Source organism: Culex pipiens, chromosome 3 (assembly GCF_016801865.2).
Source record: "Culex pipiens pallens isolate TS chromosome 3, TS_CPP_V2, whole genome shotgun sequence".
In the NCBI taxonomy this organism is placed as follows: domain Eukaryota; kingdom Metazoa; phylum Arthropoda; class Insecta; order Diptera; family Culicidae; genus Culex; species Culex pipiens.
The window spans coordinates 158356141-158381920 of NC_068939.1; the positions used below are offsets into that span (position 1 = coordinate 158356141).

General features: G+C 40.0%; 1 protein-coding gene across 1 annotated transcript in view; it reads left to right on the forward strand.

Annotated features, from left to right (window-relative positions):
• LOC120415165 (protein tipE) overlaps positions 1–25780 on the forward strand; it is a 71345-nt gene that overhangs the window by 35882 nt on the left and 9683 nt on the right. Inside the window, exon 3 of the mRNA XM_039576608.2 lies at positions 829–2325. Coding sequence (XP_039432542.1) covers positions 1553–2325 — 773 coding nt within the window. The 5' untranslated portion in view covers positions 829–1552. The remainder of the gene's footprint in view (positions 1–828; positions 2326–25780) is intronic.

Here is a 25780-nt window from a genome sequence, read left to right on the forward strand (position 1 = left end):
TCCAAACTGCTATGCTGTAGCTATCTTAAAGAGCTCTTGTAGAACTCTTGGAAAAAAATGTTACTTGGGGAGTGAATCTAAACTTTTTTTTGAAGATTTTTTGATAGGAAAGTCGCTGAAAATCTGTGGCTTCATTTGCATATCTTTCAAATTTCAAATACTTCATGATTACTTAAAGCTAGAACTTCAAAGTGTAATCTCGTTTTAAATGACCGTCCACCCCCATCGGTATAACATTTTGACTGATATTCGATGGAGACGCATGATATGTTAAATTAAAAGGGGTTTTCTTTGATCAACCAGAGCCAGTTTTTTTCTTGTGTTACCTGTTTTTTATATGTTGCTAACCAATTTAACACCTTAGTTTAAGGAAAATGATTTTTAGATTCTGTTCAAATAAGAAAAAATCCCCCAGTCCTTAATTTCCTTCGATATAGATTCATCTCAAACATGTCCCGTTTGCTCCATCTTTCTTGAACACACAGTCATCTTTTCGCTTTGCAAGGACGCTGTCAGTCACGAACGGAAAACACCTTCTTCATTCGCGCTGGTCTCTCTCTCCCTTTCTCTATCTACCCTATCGCTCTTTCCGCTTCCCGCCGTTCCACTTCCTTTTTCCCTTTTCCAATCCGTTTGTCGGTCGAACGCAAACACACCCCCACAAACAACATTCTCTCTCTCTCTCATGCTTTCGCGAGCTTTTCCGACGCGACGGCGAAAGCTTTCGATAACAACAACAATAGAGAGAGTGAGCGCGCATTGTGCGAGAGCGAGAGAACGATTTTACGCTCAATTTCATTCTCATTCTCTTCTACTTTCATTGTGTAGGTTTGCCGGAGGGAGAAGCGTTTGTTTGTGTACTCTCGCTCTCTCTCGAGGGAGGTTGTTTTGGAGCAACATAGAGAGCCGTGGTGTGTGTGTGGAAATGTGGGTGGAAGAGTCCACCCAACCTAAAACAACAACAGTAAAAATAACAACAACAACAACAATAAAAGCAACTACAATAACAACAAGCCGCCGCCGCCGTCGTCGGTCGTCTTTGCTTTGCTGAACTGAACGAGTGGAAGAACACAAAGTCAAGTGCAAGAAGATAGAAAGAAAAAAGGAGTGAATACGTTGAAAAAAAAGTGCAGAATAAAGGAAAAGTACACACCGCTTTTTGGGGTTTTACATAAATACTTACGAAAAAGGAAAAGGCCCTGGAGGTGAGGGAAGAAGAAGTTGAAAAAGAAGAAAAGTGTGTCCCCTAGTGCTACGTAAATATTTCAGAACTTGAAGGGGTTGTATTTTGGGGATTACGACGAGATCGAAATTATTCCTGCATAAAAGAAAGGGGTTGAGAGTTTTACATTTTTTAAATAGTGACAAAAGGAGAAAGGGCCGAAGGCCAAAGAGAGATGTGCTAAAGCGGGGCAGGGTGAAACGCGGTTCGTTGGTGTTCCGAGGGTGGGGATGTGGTGGTCCACTGTACTGGCCGCCGTTGTCGTTGTTGCCTTTGACTGCGCTGCTGCTGTTGTCGTTCCTCGGCGCAACCCGCTGAGAGGTGGCCACCATGAGGAGTGATAGCTCGGAGCTTCTGCTCGAGCAACAGGAAGAACTAGCTCGCAAGAAGAAGCTACTAGAGCTTGCCGCGGCCAAAAAGGCGAAGAGTGGTCCCGCACCGAAGCGGACACTGCGCGAAAATGCCAGCTTCTACACAACGTCCAGCCTGGCGTTCCTGTCGGTGACCGCCGGGGCGTCGATACTGTTTCTCGTTCCTCTCTATGTCGACCCGGCGATCTCGACGCTGGTCGGCGACTTTGTCGAGCGACCGACGATGTGCGTCACGACGCGGCGCGAAGACATGACCGGCCTGTTCAACTGCTCGTGGAGTTCGTGCCGCGAGGGCTGCACCTCGGATGTGTTCAAGTGTACCCATATCTATGTGACGTTTATCGACGATCTGAACTTTACGTTCCCTTTCAACGCGACGCCCTCGGAGCTGTTCAATCTGACCGACATCGAGCGGTCCGACGAAGCGATCCTGTTGGTGAACATCAAGGGCTGCGGCTACCCGCCGACGGTCACGTGCAAAAACTTCACCGACATGTACGGCTTCGAGGGCGCGGTCTTTCCCTGCTACTACTCCAAGCTGAACAAGACGGTCGTGATGACGGCCTACAACCGGGAGGACCAGGTGCAGACGATCGTGCACTTTTTCGTCATCCCGTTCATCGTCACGGTGATATCGTCGGTGTTGCTCTGCATAATGCACTGTGATTGTAGGTGTAAGAAGGAACGGCGGAGGCGACACCGGCACCGCCGGCCTAGGATAGAGAATCTCAGGTGAGTGGAGTTGATTTTTTTGCTTCTCGTCAATTGTTTCCGAAACCATATTAGCTTAATTTGAATTCGAATACATGGACAGGTGATTCACGACTTAACCAGAAAATCACATCTTGCTGGTTGATTTGAACTGATTTTTACCAAATATTTAGCTATTTTAGCCAAATTTCCTGTTGCATTATCCATGCAAGACAACATACAAATTTGATGTGTTGCGATAAAATTTGCATGTTTTTTCGAGTTTTAGCAGATTCTATCAAAATTAAAAATTCAAAGTTCAAATTTGCATAAGGGACCATCCATAAACCACGTGGACACCTTAGGGGGGGGCGGGGACAGCGATTGTCCAAGCTCCATACAAAAAAGATTTGTTTTGTATGGACATTGTCCACGAGGGGGGAGGGATTAATTAAAAAAAAAATTATTTTGTGACTGAAATCTTGTTTATTTGATTCTATTTCTGATTTTGACTTTTAGTCATCACTAGAATAAGAAACGCCTCCTTTCCTCCAACTGAAATCTGAAATCACCAGCGATGGAATAATCATCATCAAAAGAAAATCTTTGAACGTTCATCAAGAGAAAAAATCCATGAGGGGCGACCGTGGCTGACTGGTTACGGTGTTCGCTTTGTAAGCGAATGGTTCTGGGTTCGATTCCCATCTGCTCCCAACGAGAAAGTTAAGAACACATACATTTGAAATGATGAATATGAACGAAAAATCAAAGTCGCTCGAGGCGGGGTTCGATCCTCCGTCCTTTGGATTGGTAAGCAAAAATGCTAACCACTAGGCCATGACGACTTGGTGAGCGTGGACTGGAATTAGGAATACTGTTACAGAGAGCGAGTTGTGGCGCTATAACCACGGCAAATAGTGTCCAGGGCATTCGTGGAAATACAATGTCCCATCCCAGAGGGTCCCGGAGTACCAAACCTTCTTAGCATGGTGCTCCCAACGAATACAACCAAATCTCGGAGCGTATGGTGGTGTGTCCCCACGCTTCTTCCTCCCCTGTCGATTCAGAATTGTGTTGTTGTTCGAACACTCCGTGCTCAAACTCAACCCAATTACGAGTCATCTCTGCGATACGGCTTTACGCAGTAGGCCTGGCCGCTTTAACGCTTGTGATGTTTCAATGCATTCCGATGCAATGGCGCACTACAAATGTTAATAAATGACAAGAAGAGTGCTAGGCGTCATCTAACCTAAGGCATTCTCCAGGATCCCTTCGAAAGATTGGCTGCGCTAGGGTCTGATTAGATTAGATTAGATTAGAACGTTCATCAAGAGAAAAAATCCGAAGGGAGCATGGCTCTCCTCTCTCGCGCACGAATGATCGGTAAAAAGAATCTAAAAAATCATTATCTCGATTATTCGGCGGAACATCTTGCAAGTGTAGTAGGCTAGTGTAACGTCACACTTCGAAAAATGATTTGTCACATTTTGTAGATGGGCAATGTGCGTAAACAATGTGAAATTAGTAGTTTATGCAACCAGTTGCAAAAAGAGGATTTTATCAGCACGAGTCGTACATTTATCCAACGAGGTTCACCGAGTTGAATAAATACGAAGAGTGCTGAAAAAATCAAGTTTTGCAACGAGTTCCATACAACATTTTTTGCAATTCCGAAAAACACCCATTGAGTGAAATTTTAAGTCAAATTTTCATGTTTATTGTCAATAAATCATTTAAATCAAAAAAATGTTGAAAAGTGTTACTTTTCAAAACAAGTGCTGAAAAGTTCAACTTTTCAGCACCCATTTCAGTGCTGAAAAGTAGAACTTTTCAGCATTTATTTTGAAAAGTGTTGCTATTCGATTCCGTTATTTTTGGTACAGAAAAGTAGGCTATTTCGTCGTTCAAGAATGACAGGAAAAGTAAGTAGTTTCACGACGGAATTGCAAAAAAATAATTTTAAGTGGTGCTGACAATGAAATTCACAACAAATCATCAACAGATTGATTTTCTAGGACAAGTTCAGGAGCGATTTTCTTTTGCGTGATTTGCCTCCTCTCTCTTTCGCGGGTGAAGAAAGTTCGCAAGCGAAGATGATTTTTTTGCGATTATTCCATCCCTGGAAATCACGAAAATCTCTGGACGAAATAAATGAAACAGAACTTTTAGTCATAAAGATATTAAGTAAGATAATCTTAACGACGACAACGGACGATAAACTATTTTTAATGTATTTCCAAATTGACATGATCCAACCAAATGATGTTAAACTTTCAAGACTTCCACCAAGATTTTTTTTGTAGTAAGTTTCAATGTAAAAATACACGCAAAAAAAATAATTAAGAAAATTCCGTATGTTACTCGAAAATACTCAAGTTTTCAAGTTGCGCAATCAATTATATCATCAAACGAACCGAATTTTTTTATGCATTTTCACTTTATTAGAGTTTTTCTCAATACAGTCGAGACTCGATTATCCAAATCCTGGATTATCCAAAGTTTCGATTATACGAAGTGAAACTTTTTCAGATAATTAAGTCTGGACTGTACTCAAATTTTCACAAAATATCAAATTTTCATTATTTGCTTTATGGTACCAAAGAAGCGAAATTTTGAATGCATTTTTACTTAATTGATTTTCACAAAATATCGTATATTTATAAAATGCTCAAATTATAAAAAGGTGAAATTTTGTATCCATTTTCACTTTATTAATTTTTGACAAAGGACTTTGTCTTAAAGCTCTATCTGCGGTGTCAATGCAAAATTTTTCGAAAATGTAGCGTTACCGTCGCATGCCCTCGGCGTGACATTCTGTTTCTGTTGCGTGGATGCCGTGAAAACTATTTAAGCTAAAAGTTAGCCCTCTGGAGGATTTAGTGTCCATCAGACTTTCATCAAAGAAGGACCTTACGTTGGGAATTTTAATGCTCACACACACACGCACACGTTGAAAGAAACAGGTGGTGCATAAACTTGAGGGAGGTCCAAGAAGATATTGACGGTTGCCAGAACGGTCACCGGAATACCGAAATGATTTTGAACAAATTGGTAGGATATCGGCCACACCCGGAGTGGCCAGTGCCCCGGGGAAGGTTCTACCGGGGGGACATTTATCGAACCATACGACTTGGGACAATATGGGTATCAAAATTCATGGTTTTTGATACTGGTGATTAAAATGGCCATTTTGACAGGATTGGCCACACTCGGAGTGGCCATGGCCCTGAGGGAAGGTTCTACCGGGAGGACATTTATCGAACCATACGACTTGGGGCAATATGGGTATCAAAATTCATGGTTTTTGATACTGGTGATGAAAATGGCCATTTTGACAGGATTGGCTACACCCGGAGTGGCCATGGCCCTGAGGGAAGGATCTACCGGGGGGACATTTATCGAACCATACGACTTGGGACAATATGGGTATCAAAATTCATGGTTTTTGATACTGGTGATTAAAATGGCCATTTTGACAGGATTGGCCACACCCGGAGTGGCCATGGCCCTGAGGGAAGGTTCTACCGGGGGGACATTTATCGAACCATACGACTTGGGACAATATGGGTATTAAAATTCATGGTTTTTGATACTGGTGATTAAAATGGCCATTTTGACAGGATTGGCCACACTCGGAGTGGCCATGGCCCTGAGGGAAGGTTCTACCGGGGGGACATTTATCGAACCATACGACTTGGGACAATATGGGTATCAAAATTCATGGTTTTTGATACTGGTGATTAAAATGGCCATTTTGACAGGATTGGCCACACTCGGAGTGGCCATGGCCCTGAGGGAAGGTTCTACCGGGGGGACATTTATCGAACCATACGACTTTAGGCAATATGGGTATCAAAATTCATGGTTTTTGATACTGATGATGAAAATGGCCATTTTGACAGGATTGGCCACACCCGGAGTGGCCATGGCCCTGAGGGAAGGTTCTACCGGGGGGACATTTATCGAACCATACGACTTTAGGCAATATGGGTATCAAAATTCATGGTTTTTGATACTGATGATGAAAATGGCCATTTTGACAGGATTGGCCACACCCGGAGTGGCCATGGCCCTGAGGGAAGGTTCTACCGGGGGGACATTTATCGAACCATACGACTTGGGACAATATGGGTATCAAAATTCATGGTTTTTGATACTGGTGATTAAAATGGCCATTTTGACAGGATTGGCCACACTCGGAGTGGCCATGGCCCTGAGGGAAGGTTCTACCGGGGGGACATTTATCGAACCATACGACTTGGGACAATATGGGTATCAAAATTCATGGTTTTTGATACTGGTGATTAAAATGGCCATTTTGACAGGATTGGCCACACTCGGAGTGGCCATGGCCCTGAGGGAAGGTTCTACCGGGAGGACATTTATCGAACCATACGACTTGGGGCAATATGGGTATCAAAATTCATGGTTTTTGATACTGGTGATGAAAATGGCCATTTTGACAGGATTGGCTACACCCGGAGTGGCCATGGCCCTGAGGGAAGGATCTACCGGGGGGACATTTATCGAACCATACGACTTGGGACAATATGGGTATCAAAATTCATGGTTTTTGATACTGGTGATTAAAATGGCCATTTTGACAGGATTGGCCACACCCGGAGTGGCCATGGCCCTGAGGGAAGGTTCTACCGGGGGGACATTTATCGAACCATACGACTTGGGACAATATGGGTATTAAAATTCATGGTTTTTGATACTGGTGATTAAAATGGCCATTTTGACAGGATTGGCCACACTCGGAGTGGCCATGGCCCTGAGGGAAGGTTCTACCGGGGGGACATTTATCGAACCATACGACTTGGGACAATATGGGTATCAAAATTCATGGTTTTTGATACTGGTGATTAAAATGGCCATTTTGACAGGATTGGCCACACTCGGAGTGGCCATGGCCCTGAGGGAAGGTTCTACCGGGGGGACATTTATCGAACCATACGACTTTAGGCAATATGGGTATCAAAATTCATGGTTTTTGATACTGATGATGAAAATGGCCATTTTGACAGGATTGGCCACACCCGGAGTGGCCATGGCCCTGAGGGAAGGTTCTACCGGGGGGACATTTATCGAACCATACGACTTTAGGCAATATGGGTATCAAAATTCATGGTTTTTGATACTGGTGATTAAAATGGCCATTTTGACAGGATTGGCCACATCCGGAGTGGCCATGGCCCTGAGGGAAGGTTCTACCGGGGGGACATTTATCGAACCATACGACTTGGGACAATATGGGTATCAAAATTCATGGTTTTTGATACTGGTGATGAAAATGGCCATTATGACAGGATTGGTCACACCCGGAGTGGCCATGGCCCTGAGGGAAGGTTCTACCGGGGGACATTTATCGAACCATACGACTTGGGACAATATGGGTAGTAAAATTCATGGTTTTTGATACTGGTGATGAAAATGGCCATTTTGACAGGATTGGCCACACCCGGAGTGGCCATGGCCCTGAGGGAAGGTTCTACCGGGGGGACATTTATCGAACCATACGACTTGGGACAATATGGGTATCAAAATTCATGGTTTTTGATACTGGTGATGAAAATGACCATTTTGACAGGATTGGCCACACCCGGAGTGGCCATGGCCCTGAGGGAAGGTTCTACCGGGGGGACATTTATCGAACCATACGACTTGGGACAATATGGGTAGTAAAATTCATGGTTTTTGATACTGATGATGAAAATGGCCATTTTGACAGGATTGGCCACACCCGGAGTGGTCATGGCCCTGAGGGAAGGTTCTACCGGGGGGACATTTATCGAACCATACGACTTGAGACAATATGGGTAGTAAAATTCATGGTTTTTGATACTGGTGATGAAAATGGCCATTTTGACAGGATTGGCCACACCCGGAGTGGCCATGGCCCTGAGGGAAGGTTCTACCGGGGGGACATTTATCGAACCATACGAATGGGAAAATATGGGTATCAAAATTCATGGTAGAATGGCCATTTTGACAGGTTTGGCCACACTCGGAATGGCCATGGCCCTGAGGGAAGGTTCTACCGGGGGGGACATTTATCGAACCATAAGACTTGGGGCAATATGGGTATCAAAATTCATGGTTTTTGGTACCGTCCCAAGTCGTATGGTTCGATAAATGTCCCCGGTAGAACCTTCCCCAGGGCCATAGTCACTTCGGTTGAGGCCAATCCTGCCAAAATGTCCATTTTCATTACCAGTATCAATATGGTTCGATAAATATCCCCCCGGTAAAACCTTCCCTCAGGGCAATTGAATAAATTGATTACTCCTTTATTTGACCTCTTAGCCAAATGGTGTCTTCGGAAGAGTTGTTGTACTTGATAAGGGCTATCTTTTGAAGATATTGACATACAGGGTGACGACCTTCCAGGGTGTCAACCAAAAACTAACTCTGTTGGATGACGTTGTAGGGCTTTGGTGTATTGCGCAAAGTTGTAGAGGAGAAAATTTCATGAAAGTTTGTCAAAGGCGCCAAATTTGTAGCTCTTAATCTACTACGTCATTTTTGCAAAAATGGTAAAAAAGCACTTTTTTGTGATAACTTAAAATGTTAGCAATTTAGCGGCCTACTATGTTCTGAAGAGTTGTTTTTGACATAAAATTACACATCTTTGCCCAAGACAGCAAAATGTTTTGAGCCTTTATTGAGGAGTTATAACCATTTGTAAGTGATTTTGAGCATATTTTCAAGTTGCAATGTTTTCGAAATGGCGAATTTTGGCGCAAAACCGAACAATGCACATGAAAGTACACACTTTCAACTACATTTTCTGAAAATATCTCCGTGTCTATCGGTGTCGATTTAGAGATACAGTGGACTCTCTCGTTGTCGATCTTCTCGATATCAATATTACTCCAGCTGTTAATAAATTGTTCAGTCCCTCCAAATAGATTGCTTTGATTTTTTGTTCTATAATTTCATAACTCCTGCTCTCGACGGTCCCTTCAATATCGACAACGAGAGAGTCCACTGTATCTCAATTTGAATTTAACGGTTTTTATTAATCAATATATTTATAATTTTTAAGCGGAATCTTATTGAAACGTGGTAATAATCAGTAAATTGAAAGGGTAAATTGATCGATTTTAATATTGCTTATTGCGAGATAAAATCACGTTTCTCCTTCGCTGTGATTGACTGAAGATTATTGCCGCCTTATAAAAATCAGCAAGTTGAACTGAAATTCTGGTTGATTTGGCTGTCAACTTGGTTTGTTTTGAATATTTTCCAAAAAGTCAGCTCAAAACTCAAGGCAACCTTTGACAACAGCCAAAAATTTGTTCTGCGGTTGTCTTGCGGCTGTCATGCTACCATTATCTTGCGGTCGTATCACCGCGCGTGAACTCTAATTATTGACGCCCTCAGTAAAACATTGTTCATGCTTAAAACTATGATACACATTTTAAAATTATGAATAAATACATGTTTTTCCCAAAAATAATGTAAGTGAAAATTTTAAATAATTGTTCGTATTTAAAATTAAGTATTTCCTTTCATATGTGGTCACTCTGGAAAGGTTGTCGTATTTTTTCATAGACAATGTAATTTCCATAAAAATCGATCAATTTACCCTTCAATTTACCGATTTTCACCTTGTATTCATTATGATTTCGAATAACATTTATAAATAAATTGATTAAAAATCGGCAAATTCAAATTGAGATATCTAAAAATATATACACGGAGATATTTTCAGGAAATGTAGTTGAAAGTGTGTACTTTCAGGTGCATTGTTCGGTTTTGCGCCAAAATGCGCCATTTTGAAAACATTGCAACTTGAAAATAGGCTCAAAATCACTTACAAATGGTTATAACTCCTCAATAAAGGCTCAAAACATTTTGCTGTTTTCGGCAAAGATATGAAATTTTATGTCATAAACAACTCTTCAGAACATAGTAGGCCGCTAAAACGCTAACATTTTAAGTTATCACAAAAAAGTGCTTTTTGGACCATTTTTGCAAAACTGGCGTATATCTCGAGTAGATTAAGAGCTACAAATTTGACGCCTTGGACCAACCTTCGTGAATTTTTCTCCTCTACAACTTTGCCCAAGACACCAAAGCCATACAACGTCATCCAACATAGTTAATTATGGTTGACACCCTGGAAGGTCGTCACCCTGTATGTCAATATCTTCAAAAGATAGCCCTTATCAAGTACAACAACTCTTCCGAAGACACCATTTGGCTAGGACGTCAAATAAAAGAGTTATCAATTTATTCCACTTAATTTTGCCATTCCGAACACTGTGCAATGGCCACTCCGGGTGTGGCCAATCCTGTCAAAATGGTCATTTTCATCACCAGTATCAAAAACCATGAATTTTGATACCCATATTGCCCCAAGTCGTATGGTTCGATAAATGTCCCCCCGGTAGAACCTTCCCTCAGGGCCATGGCCACTCCGAGTGTGGCCAATCCTGTCAAAATGGCCATTTTAATCACCAGTATCAAAAACCATGAATTTTGATACCCATATTGTCCCAAGTCGTATGGTTCGATAAATGTCCCCCCGGTAGAACCTTCCCTCAGGGCCATGGCTACCCCGGTAGAACCTTCCCTCAGGGCCATGGCCACTCTGGGTGTGGCCAATCCTGTCAAAATAGCCATTTTCATTACCAGTATCAAAAACCATGAATTTTGATACCCATATTGCCTTAAGTCGTATGGTTCAATAAATGTCCCCCCCCTAGAACCTTCCCTCAGGGCCATGGCCACTACGGTTGTGGCCAATATCCTACCAGTTTGGTCCCAACCCCATTGCCTTGAATCATTCTGGTTTCCGAGTGACCGTTCTAACAATGTTCTTTAGAACAGAATTCCTCCCAAGTTGGTGCACAACCTGTGTCTTTCAATGTGTGTATGTGTGTGTGAGCAATAAAATTACCACCGTCGATCCGTCTCTGACGGATTTTCAGTCAGAACTAAATTGTTCAGAGGCTATCTGTTAGCTTATATAGTCCGCATGAAATGTGGCAACAATGGTGCAACATTCTCGCGTGACAGTTCCAAGAAAGCAGGAGACGAGGCAAAATTTGCACCATGTTGCCACATTTCATGCGGACTATATAAGCTAACAGATAGCCTCTGAACAATTTAGTTTTGACTGAAAATCCGTCAGAGACGGATCGACGGTGGTAATTTTATTGCTCACACACACATACACACATTGAAAGACACAGGTTGTGCACCAACTTGGGAGGAATTCTGTTCTAAAGAACATTGTTAGAACGGTCACTCGGAAACCAGAATGATTCAAGGCAATGGGGTTGGGACCAAACTGGTAGGATATTGGCCACACCCGGAGTGGCCATGGCCCGTAGGGGAGGTTCTACCGGGGGGACATTTATCGAACCATACGACTTGGGGCAATATGGGTATCAAAATTCATGGTTTTTGATACTGGTGATTAAACTGGCCATTTTGACAGGATTGGCCACACCCGAAGTGGCCATGGCCCTGAGGGAAGGTTCTACCGGGGGGACATTTATCGAACCATACGACTTGCGGCAATATGGGTATCAAAATTCATGGTTTTTGATACTGGTGATTGAAATGCCCATTTTGACAGGATTGGCCACACCCGGAGTGGCCATGGCCCTGAGGGAAGGTTCTACCGAGGGGACATTTATCGAACCATACGACTTGGGACAATATGGGTATCAAAATTCATGGTTTTTGATACTGGTGATGAAAATGGCCATTTTGACAGGATTGGCCACACCCGAAGTGGCCATGGGCCTGAGGGAAGGTTCTACCGGGGGGACATTTATCGAACCATACGACTTGGGGCAATATGGGTATCAAAATTCATGGTTTTTGATACTGGTGATTAAAATGGCCATTTTGACAGGATTGGCCACACCCGGAGTGGCCATGGCCCGTAGGGAAGGTTCTACCGGGGGGACATTTATCGAACCATACGACTTGGGGCAATATGGGTATCAAAATTCATGGTTTTTGATACTGGTGATTAAAATGGCCATTTTGACAGGATTGGCCACACCCGGAGTGGCCATGGCCCTGAGGGAAGGTTCTACCGGGGGAGATTTATCGAACCATACGACTTGGGACAATATGGGTATTAAAATTCATGGTTTTTGATACTTGTGATGAAAATGGCCATTTTGACAGGATTGGCCACACCCGGAGTGGCCATGGCCCGTAGGGAAGGTTCTACCGGGGGAACATTTATCGAACCATACGACTTGGGGCAATATGGGTATCAAAATTCATGGTTTTTGATACTGGTGATTAAAATGGCCATTTTGACAGGATTTGCCACACCCGGAGTGGCCATGGCCCGTAGGGAAGGTTCTACCGGGGGGACATTTATCGAACCATACGACTTGGGGCAATATGGGTATAAAAATTCATGGTTTTTGATACTGGTGATTAAAATGGCCATTTTGACAGGATTGGCCACACCCGGAGTGGCCATGGCCCTGAGGGAAGGTTCTACCGGGGGGACATTTATCGAACCATACGACTTGGGACAATATGGGTATCAAAATTCATGGTTTTTGATACTGGTGATTAAAATGGCCATTTTGACAGGATTGGCCACACCCGAAGTGGCCATGGCCCTGAGGGAAGGTTCTACCGAGGGGACATTTATCGAACCATACGACTTGGGACAATATGGGTATCAAAATTCATGGTTTTTGATACTGGTGATGAAAATGGCCATTTTGACAGGATTGGCCACACCCGAAGTGGCCATGGGCCTGAGGGAAGGTTCTACCGGGGGGACATTTATCGAACCATACGACTTGGGGCAATATGGGTATCAAAATTCATGGTTTTTGATACTGGTGATTAAAATGGCTATTTTGACAGGACTGGCCACACCCGGAGTGGCCATGGCCCTGAGGGAAGGTTCTACCGGGGGAGATTTATCGAACCATACGACTTGGGACAATATGGGTATCAAAATTCATGGTTTTTGATACTGGTGATGAAAATGGCCATTTTGACAGGATTGGCCACACCCGAAGTGGCCATGGGCCTGAGGGAAGGTTCTACCGGGGGGACATTTATCGAACCATACGACTTGGGGCAATATGGGTATCAAAATTCATGGTTTTTGATACTGGTGATTAAAATGGCTATTTTGACAGGACTGGCCACACCCGGAGTGGCCATGGCCCTGAGGGAAGGTTCTACCGGGGGGACATTTATCGAACCATACGACTTGGGACAATATGGGTATCAAAATTCATGGTTTTTGATACTGGTGATGAAAATGGCCATTTTGACAGGATTGGCCACACCCGAAGTGGCCATGGGCCTGAGGGAAGGTTCTACCGGGGGGACATTTATCGAACCATACGACTTGGGGCAATATGGGTATCAAAATTCATGGTTTTTGATACTGGTGATTAAAATGGCTATTTTGACAGGACTGGCCACACCCGGAGTGGCCATGGCCCTGAGGGAAGGTTCTACCGGGGGAGATTTATCGAACCATACGACTTGGGACAATATGGGTATCAAAATTCATGGTTTTTGATACTTGTGATGAAAATGGCCATTTTGACAGGATTGGCGACACCCGGAGTGGCCATGACCCTGAGAGAAGGTTCTACCGGGGGGACATTTATCGAACCATACGACTTGGGGCAATATGGGTATCAAAATTCATGGTTTTTGATACTGGTGATTAAAATGGCCATTTTTACAGGATTGGCCACACCCGGAGTGGCCATGGCTCTGAGGGAAGGTTCTACCGGGGGAGATTTATCGAACCATACGACTTGGGACAATATGGGTATCAAAATTCATGGTTTTTGATACTTGTGATGAAAATGGCCATTTTGACAGGATTGGCCACACCCGGAGTGGCCATGGCCCGTAGGGAAGGTTCTACCGGGGGGACATTTATCGAACCATACGACTTGGGGCAATATGGGTATCAAAATTCATGGTTTTTGATACTGGTGATTAAAATGGCCATTTTGACAGGATTGGCCACACCCGGAGTGGCCATGGCCCGTAGGGAAGGTTCTACCGGGGGGACATTTATCGAACCATACGACTTGGGGCAATATGGGTATCAAAATTCATGGTTTTTGATACTGGTGATTAAAATGCCCATTTTGACAGGATTGGCCACACCCGGAGTGGCCATGGCCCGTAGGGAAGGTTCTACCGGGGGGACATTTATCGAACCATACGACTTGGGACAATATGGGTATCAAAATTCATGGTTTTTGATACTGGTGATGAAAATGGCCATTTTGACAGGATTGGCCACACCCGGAGTGGCCATGGCCCTGAGGGAAGGTTCTACCGGGGGGACATTTATCGAACCATACGACTTGGGGCAATATGGGTATCAAAATTCATGGTTTTTGATACTGGTGATTAAAATGCCCATTTTGACAGGATTGGCCACACCCGGAGTGGCCATGGCCCTGAGGGAAGGTTCTACCGGGGGAGATTTATCGAACCATACGACTTGGGACAATATGGGTATCAAAATTCATGGTTTTTGATACTTGTGATGAAAATGGCCATTTTGACAGGATTGGCCACACCCGGAGTGGCCATGACCCTGAGAGAAGGTTTTACCGGTGCCATTGATTGAATAAATTTAATTAGAATTAATTATTCAGGATTACATAAATAGGCAAAGAATTAAAAAATATAAATAAAAATAGCATGATTTTTTGAGTTTTGTACAAAGTTCTTTGTCATATTGGTCATGTAGAACATAACCACCTGCACCTTTTTTGTTAAATATTCAAATTTTCACAATATACCACATCTCACATTTTTTTGACGATCAAGAATACCGTCATCTGGGGTGAGATTGGGTCATACAAAAATGCTGAAATGCTGCCCACAGACAAAATGTCACTCCTGATGACGGTAGGTTGTATTTAAAGAATGGAAAATCAATAAAAAAATTTAAATCTTTTTTTCCACATTCGACCTTTTGTCTAACGCCCTTATATCTTTCGACCTTTTGTCAATTAGACCTTTTGTCCTTCGACCGTTTGTCCCACATCCCGCAATTTTAACAGAAAGATTTCAAAAATTCCAGTAAACCCGTTATAACTATTTTCCCTTAATTCCAAACAATTTGCGTGCTTCAGGAAAATGTTTCCTGCATTATTTTCCATAAGAATTGATATGATTTGATCCTTTAGTCTTGTCCATGTGGACTCATAACAATACAAAATAAAAATAGGCGAAATTTCGTCCCACAGGAAAAAATCTCGACTTTTTTTTTATTAGGCCCTATAAATATATAAAAGACAATAGCTTATAGGACCTTTTTTAAAATTAAAAAAAACTCTGGAAATGTTCAAAAACGTCAAACGATGATAACTTTAATTTCTCCCGATGAAAGATTTTCGTTCACCCCGCATGAAAGGGGATGTTACAAAGTTTCTTTGTGGAGGCGCACGATCATTCACAAAGCATCGTTTTAGGTGTAGATTTAAGAAGTATAACGCGCCTCCTTTGAAATATATGGAAAATTTTAAAATTGGAATAAATCTCGGTGCTAACAAGATCCCAGTTCCGAAAAGGATCCAATAAAAATAATTTTAAGTAAAAAAAAACTGTTCGTAAATGTAACTGATTATGATGTTTCTAAGAACATTTGAAACAGATGAATGTCTCATTTTTCCCGCTTTTTTTAACAATTACTAATGAAGGTAAATGGATCATTTTTAGAAATTCAAACAAAATTTCAACGTAGCAAAAATAATTCTAAATATTTTTTCCTTTTTCTTATCCGCACTCGCCGGTGATAACATCATCGTTTTTTCCAACATTTATTTGTTGAGATCAAATGAAACAACGATTAATTTTCTTAGTTCATATTATTTTTATGTTTTGAATAGTTTCTTACTTCCAATTAATGTTTAAATTCTTTCAAAACATAAAATTAATATAAAGAACAAAAATTAATTGGTGTTTCACTTGATCCCGTTTAGTTTCGGTGTGCATTAGTGCAATAAATGCATTTTTTCCTCGACATTTAAAACGTCCAGGGTTGGAAAATCGAACTTTAATGGGCTGAGTCTGCTCTATAAGGTCGCTCGCTAAGCAATACGAACCCTCACAGCCAGTGGTACAGAACAACAAAAAAAAGAGGGGATAAAGCAACGTGGGTTGGTAGACAACCGCCCCATCTCCCGGTGCAAGTGTAGGTGGAATATGTGTGTGGTGAATGGATGGCAAATGGCATACAATCGTATAAATTGTAGTGACCTGACCTACATCAACCTTCCAGCACTGGAATCAACTGCCTCGAACAGGGTATACATGGCTAACATGTTTCGTTTTTTAAATAATGGAATTTAAGTCCTTTAATTTAATTGAAAAAACCTAAAAAATATCGAGCCAGTAAATAGTTTGTAAGGTGAAAACCTATTATTTCAGTTTATTTTGAATAATTGCTATTAATTTTAGTAATTTTTTTAGTTGTTTTTTTTATTACTCAATTCATTTTTATTAAACAATATCCCCACATGTATAGTTCGAACGATCTCTTGCACTCTTCGTGTCCCGACGTGTAAATCAAGTGTCACTAATTGAGTTTACTTGCGTGAGCGTGCATGTGCACTCAACATCAATTAGGGTGGGAAACCTGGCAAACAGGGCCTCTCTGTCTAAATCTCTTTCACCAGGCCCGAGGTATATGTTGTTTAGTGCACCGAACGAACACTTGAGCACGGATCATCTCTTCACCATTTCCCTTTCAGCAGTCGAAGAAGGAAAACTTCTTTTTGTGGCTCCATCAAGTGCGTCACTGACAACGCATAATTTCCATTCCACTTATTTATGGAAAGAGCAGCTGAAAAAAGGAACATTTTTGAGTGGAGTTACGAAATTCTGAAAAATATTGAACATAAAAAATTCAAACATTCGATTATGTTGTCATTCAATTCACTTAGCAATATAACATTTGAAACGTGAAATTTTAAGGCACCTAATCCATTTCGTAATGTTAGACCCCAAGAGGGGCTAGTTAAAATAAAGTAGAATTATGCACTGCCACGCTACGGGGGCCACTTTCTTTGAGGTTGAAAGTTAAAAGGTCGTCTGTATTGGCAAAGTTGGTGGAGAGTCGGGTGGAAAATACAGGCAACCGCTTTGGGAATAGCTGTCTGCACGCGAAATGCACTAACAAAATGATGATTCCTCGGAGGTAGTCTTGACCTGGAAATGATAAAGCACTTGAAAGCTGAAATGGGAGGAAATGCTGCGCTGTTATTAATTATTTAATGTTTTTTGTATGTTTTTTTTTTTTTTGTGGATACATTAGATAAAAACCTTAAGATATTTAAAAACTTGATGTCACATTCTTTCAAAAATCACACTAAAAATAAGAAGGATGTTGTTTTCAAAACTCTAAAAAATGTCATCGTTTTAAAATCATTTGCGTGGTTTTTCATATTTCAATACATTTTGGCTCTTTTTGCAATATTTTAAAAATAGACGAAATCAGGAGGCAAAAACAATATTAAAAAACTGTTTGTTTGCTTCCAAGGTTACGCCCTTTTGAAAAGTTACTTCAGACTTGTTATGGAAGATAAAATATGTAGTTAAGAGTCGCTCACATGAACCTTTCGATTTTCAGCGACCTTTCTGAAAAAAATCATATGAAATCTTCAAAAAAATTTGCCCTAAACAGTCAAAATCTAGAATGAATTACGCACCGCATAAAAAGTGGTTTTTCTGTAATATTACATCATGAAAGAGTTGATATTCAACCTTCCATTTTTACACCTTCCAAATTTACTCAAATTTTTATTTTGCGTTTCTATTCTAATTTATTCTAATTTTTTTACTCCTCCCCGACTTTGCCCAGAGCCAAGGGACCTAAATATTAAATAATATTTGCGTCGGCCTAAGTGACAGCTTATGTTTCAATTTTTCGAGTTTGTTTCATTAAATAAAATTTGTACCAGCCTTATGATCACAAAATAAAATTTATTTGAAAAATCATTAGTTTTACTTCTTTTCCGATGTCTGGCCCTAAAATTCAAAATTTGTAAATTGATGAAAAAGCTTTTCTTTGATAAAAAAAATGGTTCACAAAACTATGGCCCTGGTGACCCTTTTTGTTTTTGATCAGTTTGTGCTGAATTTCATATTTTTTGACATTATTTAGGTAAAATTACTACCAACCAAATTTTCAAGCTTCAAATATATTTTTTTTACTGTGTACGTTATGCAAAATTGTTTTTTTTTCAATCAAAAACTAAAATTTGCAGCAATAATCATTGTTTATCCTGTTGGGTTTTTTAGGGAAAAAAGTTGTTTTATTTATTGTTTTTTTCCAATAAGGCCGTAGCAAATATTTTGCAAAGTTTATGTCATTTATGTCAATTTAGTTAAAAAAAATAACAAAGCAAAAATTACCGTTATATTATGTATGTAACAGGGTAGTCCAAATCTGATATCAAAGATTGGCTAAATTAAATTTGAGCTCATTCTGACCGCGGGAACCCCTCCCTCTAAACGCTTGAAGTTTGTATGGGAAAAATCGTCTAAATGTATGGAGAAAAGCAACTGTTTCAGTTTTTTTTTACCTGTGGATGGCTCAATATCAATTCTTATTCGTGCACTCTGCGCGCCGCTGGGCTCTCCAGTTACAGCATAGCTGTTGTTATGTTTTGTTGATTCTTTCGTTGTTCGTGAATAAATGTAGTCGTTCGTTTGTTAGTTCTAGTAAAGAACCTTGTTTTAATTGGTTTGTTTCTGTCCGTAAACGTCTGGTCCTTGTGGTGTGGACCGCGTTAAGACGGGTCGCGGCCGGATCCAACATTACCAATTCTCGGAACTTAGATCTTCATTATATTTGGAATAACTTTCGCGAAGACACTATATTTTTAGGATTTTTTGCTAAAAGTTTATTAGCTTCCGAGAACTAAAAAAAAATGTTTTGACCCCTGATTTTTCGTGCCGACTTTAAAAAATACTCGTACCAGCCTTAAGCACTAATGGATACTTTTTGCCTGAATTAATAAAAAAATGTTTATGTATACTAGGGTGGTCCAAATCTGGACTTTTTTGGGGCTACCCCCTGAAATCAAAGATTGACCCATCACTAGGCTAAATTCCAAATTTGAGCTCATTCTGACCACGGGAACCCCTCCCTCCAATCGCTTAAAGTTTGTATGGGAAAAATGGTCAAAATGTATGGAGAAAAGCAACTGTTTTACTTTTTTACCTGTGGAAGGCGCCATCATTATCCGATTCTTACCATTTCTCAAATGTAGAACCTTCATTAAATTTAGAACAACTTTCCCGAAGACACCATATTTTTAGGATTTTTTCCCGCGAAGTTATTAGCTCCCAAAACTGACCCTTTTTGCGCGGCCAGCTGTAAGGGGCTACCTAACAACGATGTTTAATTCCAATTCGTACACGCACGTGCTCTCTCTCAGTTTCAAACTCTCTCACGAGCTTGCTCGCCTGCCTGCCTGCCTGTTTACCTACAAGCGCGCGCGGTTTCTCTGCTTGGACTTTTGTCGTCGTCGTCGTTTTCGTTTGACGACCGCTGCGCTGCGTTCCTGGCATGTTTATTATTATTTTCAACTAAAATAGCAGGTTTGATTTGAGTTATAAAATTTAATGTAATATGTGATTAACAATAGATATCATATTATCAGAGCGTGTGAGAGAGAATAAAAAATTCGATGAATTAGTTCATCTATGAATCGTCATCTGTTATTATTGAGTATATAATTGTAATATTGCCTTGATTTGTATTGATTTGTAATAAAGTATATTTTGTAAAATCAAACTACCTAAAGGAACACAATTTGTATTACCTGAAGATTTGTATTATAATAATTGAATTATTATCTTGTTTATTTAGCATATACGAACAACTGCTTTTAATGCTTGGAAAAAAACAAACAAACCCTGCTCACCTGACGTTTGCTGTAATTTTTTTAATGAGCCTAAGCTGTATTTTCTAGAATTTTTTTATTTTTTCAGTGCATTTTTTAATTTTGACATAGTATAAGAATTTATATGCTAAATATATCTCAAATAATACCTATTATTTTAGTTGAAAATAATAATAAACATGCCAGGGACGCAGCACAGCGGACGGCAAACGAAAACGACAACGACGACAAAAGTCCAAGCAGAGAAACAGCGCGCGCTTGTAGGTAAACAGGCAGGCAGGCAGGCGAGCAAGCTCGTGAGAGAGTTTTAACCTGAGAGAGAGCACGTGCGTGTACGAATTGGAAATAAACATCGTTGTTAGGTAGCCCCTTACAGCTGGCCGCGCAAAAATGGTCAGTTTTGGGTGCTAATAACTTCGCGGGAAAAAATTCTAAAAATATGGTGTCTTCGGGAAAGTTGTTCTAAATTTAATGAAGGTTCTACATTTGAGAAATGGTAAGAATCGGATAATGATGGCGCCTTCCACAGATAAAAAAGTAAAACAGTTGCTTTTCTCCATACATTTTGACCATTTTTCCAATACAAACTTTAAGCGATTGGAGGGAGGGGTTCCCGTGGTCAGAATGAGCTCAAATTTGGAATTTAGCCTGGTGATGGGTCAATCTTTGATTTCAGGGGGTAGCCCCAAAAAAGATTTGGACCACCCTAATGTATACTACAAATTTAAATTTTCATTGACAAAAACAAATTATGTCCAAAATACTTTGAAATATTTAGTGAAAAGTAAAAGTGCAATCATCTGAAAACAAATGCATTTTCAATCATTGTTTAGTTATGCAAAATAAAATGGTATGAAAATAATTGTTTCTCCTGTTAAGCATTCCTAATAGTCATACTAAACTGATTACATCAGTTGACTGCACAATCTGAACTTTCTATTACGTTAGTTACATTACAGCGAGCATGTGTTATGTGGTCAACCCAAAATTCTTTCGACCCTCTTCCAAGAATTATTAGATTGTAACAGGTTTCAAGCGTCCTTGCTGCAGACTATTTTCAGACACCCTGCAAAAAATCTGTTTCGGTCTGTGTTTATGTTGTCACACATTAGGCAGTCCCAATTGCGGCAAAAAAAAAACAGCCAACTGCCATGTACGTCCCCAAAGGTGCCCTTCCAAAACGAGATGCCATCCCCCGTAATAACATAACCTCAAAGGCACACCGAATAAAGAGGCTCAAAATTGATTTTATTTAGTAACATGAACGCCGCCGCCGCCCATACACACGCCCAGCCAGGGTGAAAGATTTTACGTCACCTAGCCGAGGCAAAGCGAAAAAAAAAATCCGTAACGGAAATGTAGTCTGCCAAGAAGTAGAGATTTTTTGTTGCCATGAGGGAGGAGTTGGGGAACTCGTATGTGCGATGGCGGCACACATGGGTAATGTACCTTGAAAACGCGAAACGCGAGACCGGGCCAAACCGACACCATCACGCGGGCCAAAATACATCACAATCACAACATTAATCGTAATGAAATAACAAATATTCCGCCATTGTTCATTTGGGGTTGGCTTATAGGGGGAAGTCACGCGAAAGTACGACGCGTGACGGCGCGGGGAGGTGCGGAACCACCCCCTAACTCCCCCCTCCGGCAAGCCGGCAAGCCTGATCGAATCGAATCTCAGGTGAAAGGTAAAACATTCAAAGCTTTGGCAGGACAGGACACCGTCTGTGACACGATAGAAAGAAAAAAGTCACACACGTGTTATGTCGAGGGGGTGGAAGTGGTGGTGATGGTGATGATGATGATGGTGCGACTAAATCAGAATAGAGTCGTTTCGCAGTATCCCATAGCCACATGGATTGGACCTGTACAGATTTTTATTTCCTTTAAATCCAGAATTTGTATGAAAGAGACAGCCTTAGTTCTTCATACTAACTTCTGCTTCGGCTGAGTTAGGTGAGCTCGATTGGACAAAAACTCGAGCATCCCATGCCAAATACGTTTTCCTTAAGATTCTGTATGGAGAAAATTACTTTTTTCAGTTGTGTTGTGGGCTTTTCAAAGTATTTAAGCCTTTTTTACAAAAGAGCAATTCTCTACGAAATAGGTGTTTTGTTTAATGTTAATTTTTGTATTTTTTAATCCGGCTGAAACTGAAACTGAAACCGGCTTTTTTGATCGATTTGGTGTCTTCAGCAATGTTTTAGGTATGGATAAGGACTACACTGAAACAAATGATACGCGGTGTAAAATTTATTTTGGTGATTTCTAATTTCACTTTTTGTCACTAAAACTGGATTGGCCAATAAACACTATTTTATTTTTTGTTAATTTTTTTATATGTCTTAGGGGACATCAACTTTTTAGAAATTTCCAGAATGTGCAAAAAAACTTCGACCGATTTATGAATTTTTGAATTAATACTGATTTTTTCAAAAATTAGAAATATTGGTCGCAACAATTTTTTAACATCATTTTTCGATGTAAAATCGAATTTGCAATCGAAAAGTACTTACGTGAAATTTTGAAAAAAAAATGACCGTTTTCAAGTTATAGTCATTTTTAGGTTAATTTAAAAAAAAGTCGCAGTTATTCATTTTTTAAAATAAGTGCCCATGTTTGCCCATTTTCGAAAAAAATATTGAGCTGAGAAAATTCTCTATATTTAGCTTTTTTTTTTAACTTTGTTGATACGACCCTTAGTTGCTGAGATATTGCCATGCAAAGGTTTAAAAACAGGAAAATTGATGTTTTCTAAGTCTCACCCAAACAACCCACCATTTTCTATTGTCGATATCTTAGCAACGAATGGTTTCAATGTTAAAATATGAAACATTCGTGAAATTTTTCAATCTTTTCGAAAACAATATGTTAATTTTTTTTATCCAAGACTAACATGTCAAAAGGGCAAACATTCAATATTACGCCCTTAGTCTTGATTTAAAAAAATAAAAGTATTATTTTCGAAAAAATCGGAAAATTTTGCAAATGTTTCATACTATAACATTGAAAATCGGACCATAAGTTGCTGAGATATCGACATTAGAAAATGGTGGGTTGTTTGGGTGAGACTTAGAAAATATCAATTTGAATGTTTTTAAATCTTTGCATGGCAATATCTCAGCAACTAAAAGTCGTATCAACAAAGTTCAAAAATACAAAATGTAGAGAATTTTCCCAGCTCTTCAAAAATATTTTTTTCAGAGATGGGCAAACATTTGCACTAATTTAAAAAAAATATATAACTGCGACTATCTTCAAAAAAAAAAAAAATTACCTAAATATGGCTATAACTTGAAAACGGTGCACTTAATCAAAATTTCACTAAAATACCTTTTGATTGCAAATTCGATTGTACATCGAAAAATTAAGTTGAAAAATTTTTGCGACCAATATTCCGATTTTTTGAAAATTAAGAAATCATTATTGATTCAAAAATACATAACTCGGTCTAAGATTTTTTGCCCTTTCTGGAAATTTCTGAAAATTTGGCATTTGATGTCCCCTAAAACATATCAGAATAGAAGTGAAATTAAAAATCACCAAATTTGTTTACCTTGTAGACACCAAATCGATCTAAAAATTACTTCAAAAGATTCAGATTTTTGATTTTGTTATATATCATTTTTGTATGGAAAGCTGCCAAATTTGTATGTGAAATTATATGGACAAACTAATTATGCAAAATGGCTCTTTTGGGCATACCACCGAAGGCACCACCAAAGTTTCAGGCGGATTAAAAAACACAAAAATCAAAATAAATAAAAAGACCGATTTCGTAGAGAATTGCTCAGGTGTGAAACGAGGTTTGGATGCTCCTCTCTTCACCCAAGCCTTCGAAAGCATATTAGAAATCTTGCAATCGAGACCGTCAAGGCTTGAGGGTTGTAGAGCAAGTGGTTTCATTTGGTTCGTCAAGAAAAACTCACAATTCCGCGTTACTTAATAACAGAACGTTCGTGTAAGCTCAAGTGTGAAGTGTGTATGGAATAATTTAAAGTCAGCAGCGACAAGTGTTCACCAGCTGGTCTTCACCAAATTACTTCTGATGCCGGTTCCGGTGCAGGGCCGTGTACAAGGGGGGGGGGGTTAAGGGGTTTAACCCCCCCTGGCAAATTAAGTTAGTTACACCCCATGCGCCCCTCGGCCCGAAGGGCCGATTTTTTTTAGCTATGTTGCTAAAATGCCAAAGAGATTTTTTTCTTTTTTCAAATTGATATGAAAAATTTGATTGGAGGCGCACTAATGACTAAAACATTTTTTTTGAAAATTATGAAAATTTAACTGGACGCGCCCCTAAGACTTAATTTTTTTCAATACGAATATGCAATATAAAAATTTGACTGGAGGCGCCCCTAAGACTTATTTTTTTCAATACGAATATGCAATATAAAAATTTGACTGGAGGCGCCCCTACGACTTAAAAAATCATTCAAATTCTCGATATGAAAAATTGAATGGAGGCGCCCCTACGACTTTAAAAAATCATACAAATTTTGTTATGAAAATTTGACTGGAGGCGCCCTTATGACTTAAAAAAATCATGCATTTCTCGATATGAAAAATTGAATGGAGGCGCCCTAATGACTAAAACATTTTTATGAAAATTATTGAAATTTAACTGTAGGCGCCCCTAAGACTTAATTTTTTTCAATGCGAATATGCAATATAAAAATTTGACTTGAGGCGCCCCTACGACTTAAAAAAATCATGCAAATTCTCGATATGGAAAATGGAATGGGGGCGCCTGTTACAAATGTTTGACCCAAAAATGAAGTTTCTTATCTAATTTTTCAGATTTTCAGAAAATTCCGTCCAAAGGTACAAAATTTCACACGTTTACATACCCATCCAGCCCTCAAAATTGTATGGAGACTTGTATGGAAAAACAAATGATGCAAAATTGCTTCTTTTGACATAGGGAATGCAAAGAAAAGTCGATTGAAAATCGGACCAGTAGTTTCCGAGTTATGATCAGTTGAACACTTTCAGTTTATCCAGCTACAACCCAACCCCACCTCTAGACGGGGATCGATCTAATAATTCGCCAAAAATCAATTTTTTAACCAATTTTCGACCTTTAAAAAGCATTGGAAAGAAGAACTCTTAAAATTTGGAAAAATTTTAGGGTTGAACGTGTGACTTGTTTTATGTGACTTTACCAATGTTTTAAAAAATTGTTGTTTTTCTTGGCTGTGTTTTTCACTAATATTTTCTGTACTTTTTTTTCTATTGTCTCAGACTATACATCTAAGCATTTTTTAACAATTTAAATGATAATAATTTGTTCTAATCTAATCTAATCAAACACAAGCGCAGCCAGTCCGAAGAAAGCATCCGGGAAGAACTTATGGTTAGATTACGCCTCAAGTTCTTTCTTGTCATTATTAATGATTGCAGTACTTTCGAGAACCCCCGAAATGTATTACACTCACTAAAGCGGCCCGGCCTACTGCGTTGCATTAACCGCAAGAGACAGATTCTATGAACGGAACCCACATTTCATGGAATCATCAGGGGAAGAAGAAGAAGTGAGGACATACCGTACCAACCACTTCGAGTTATTTATAGAATATGGTGTGTAGTAT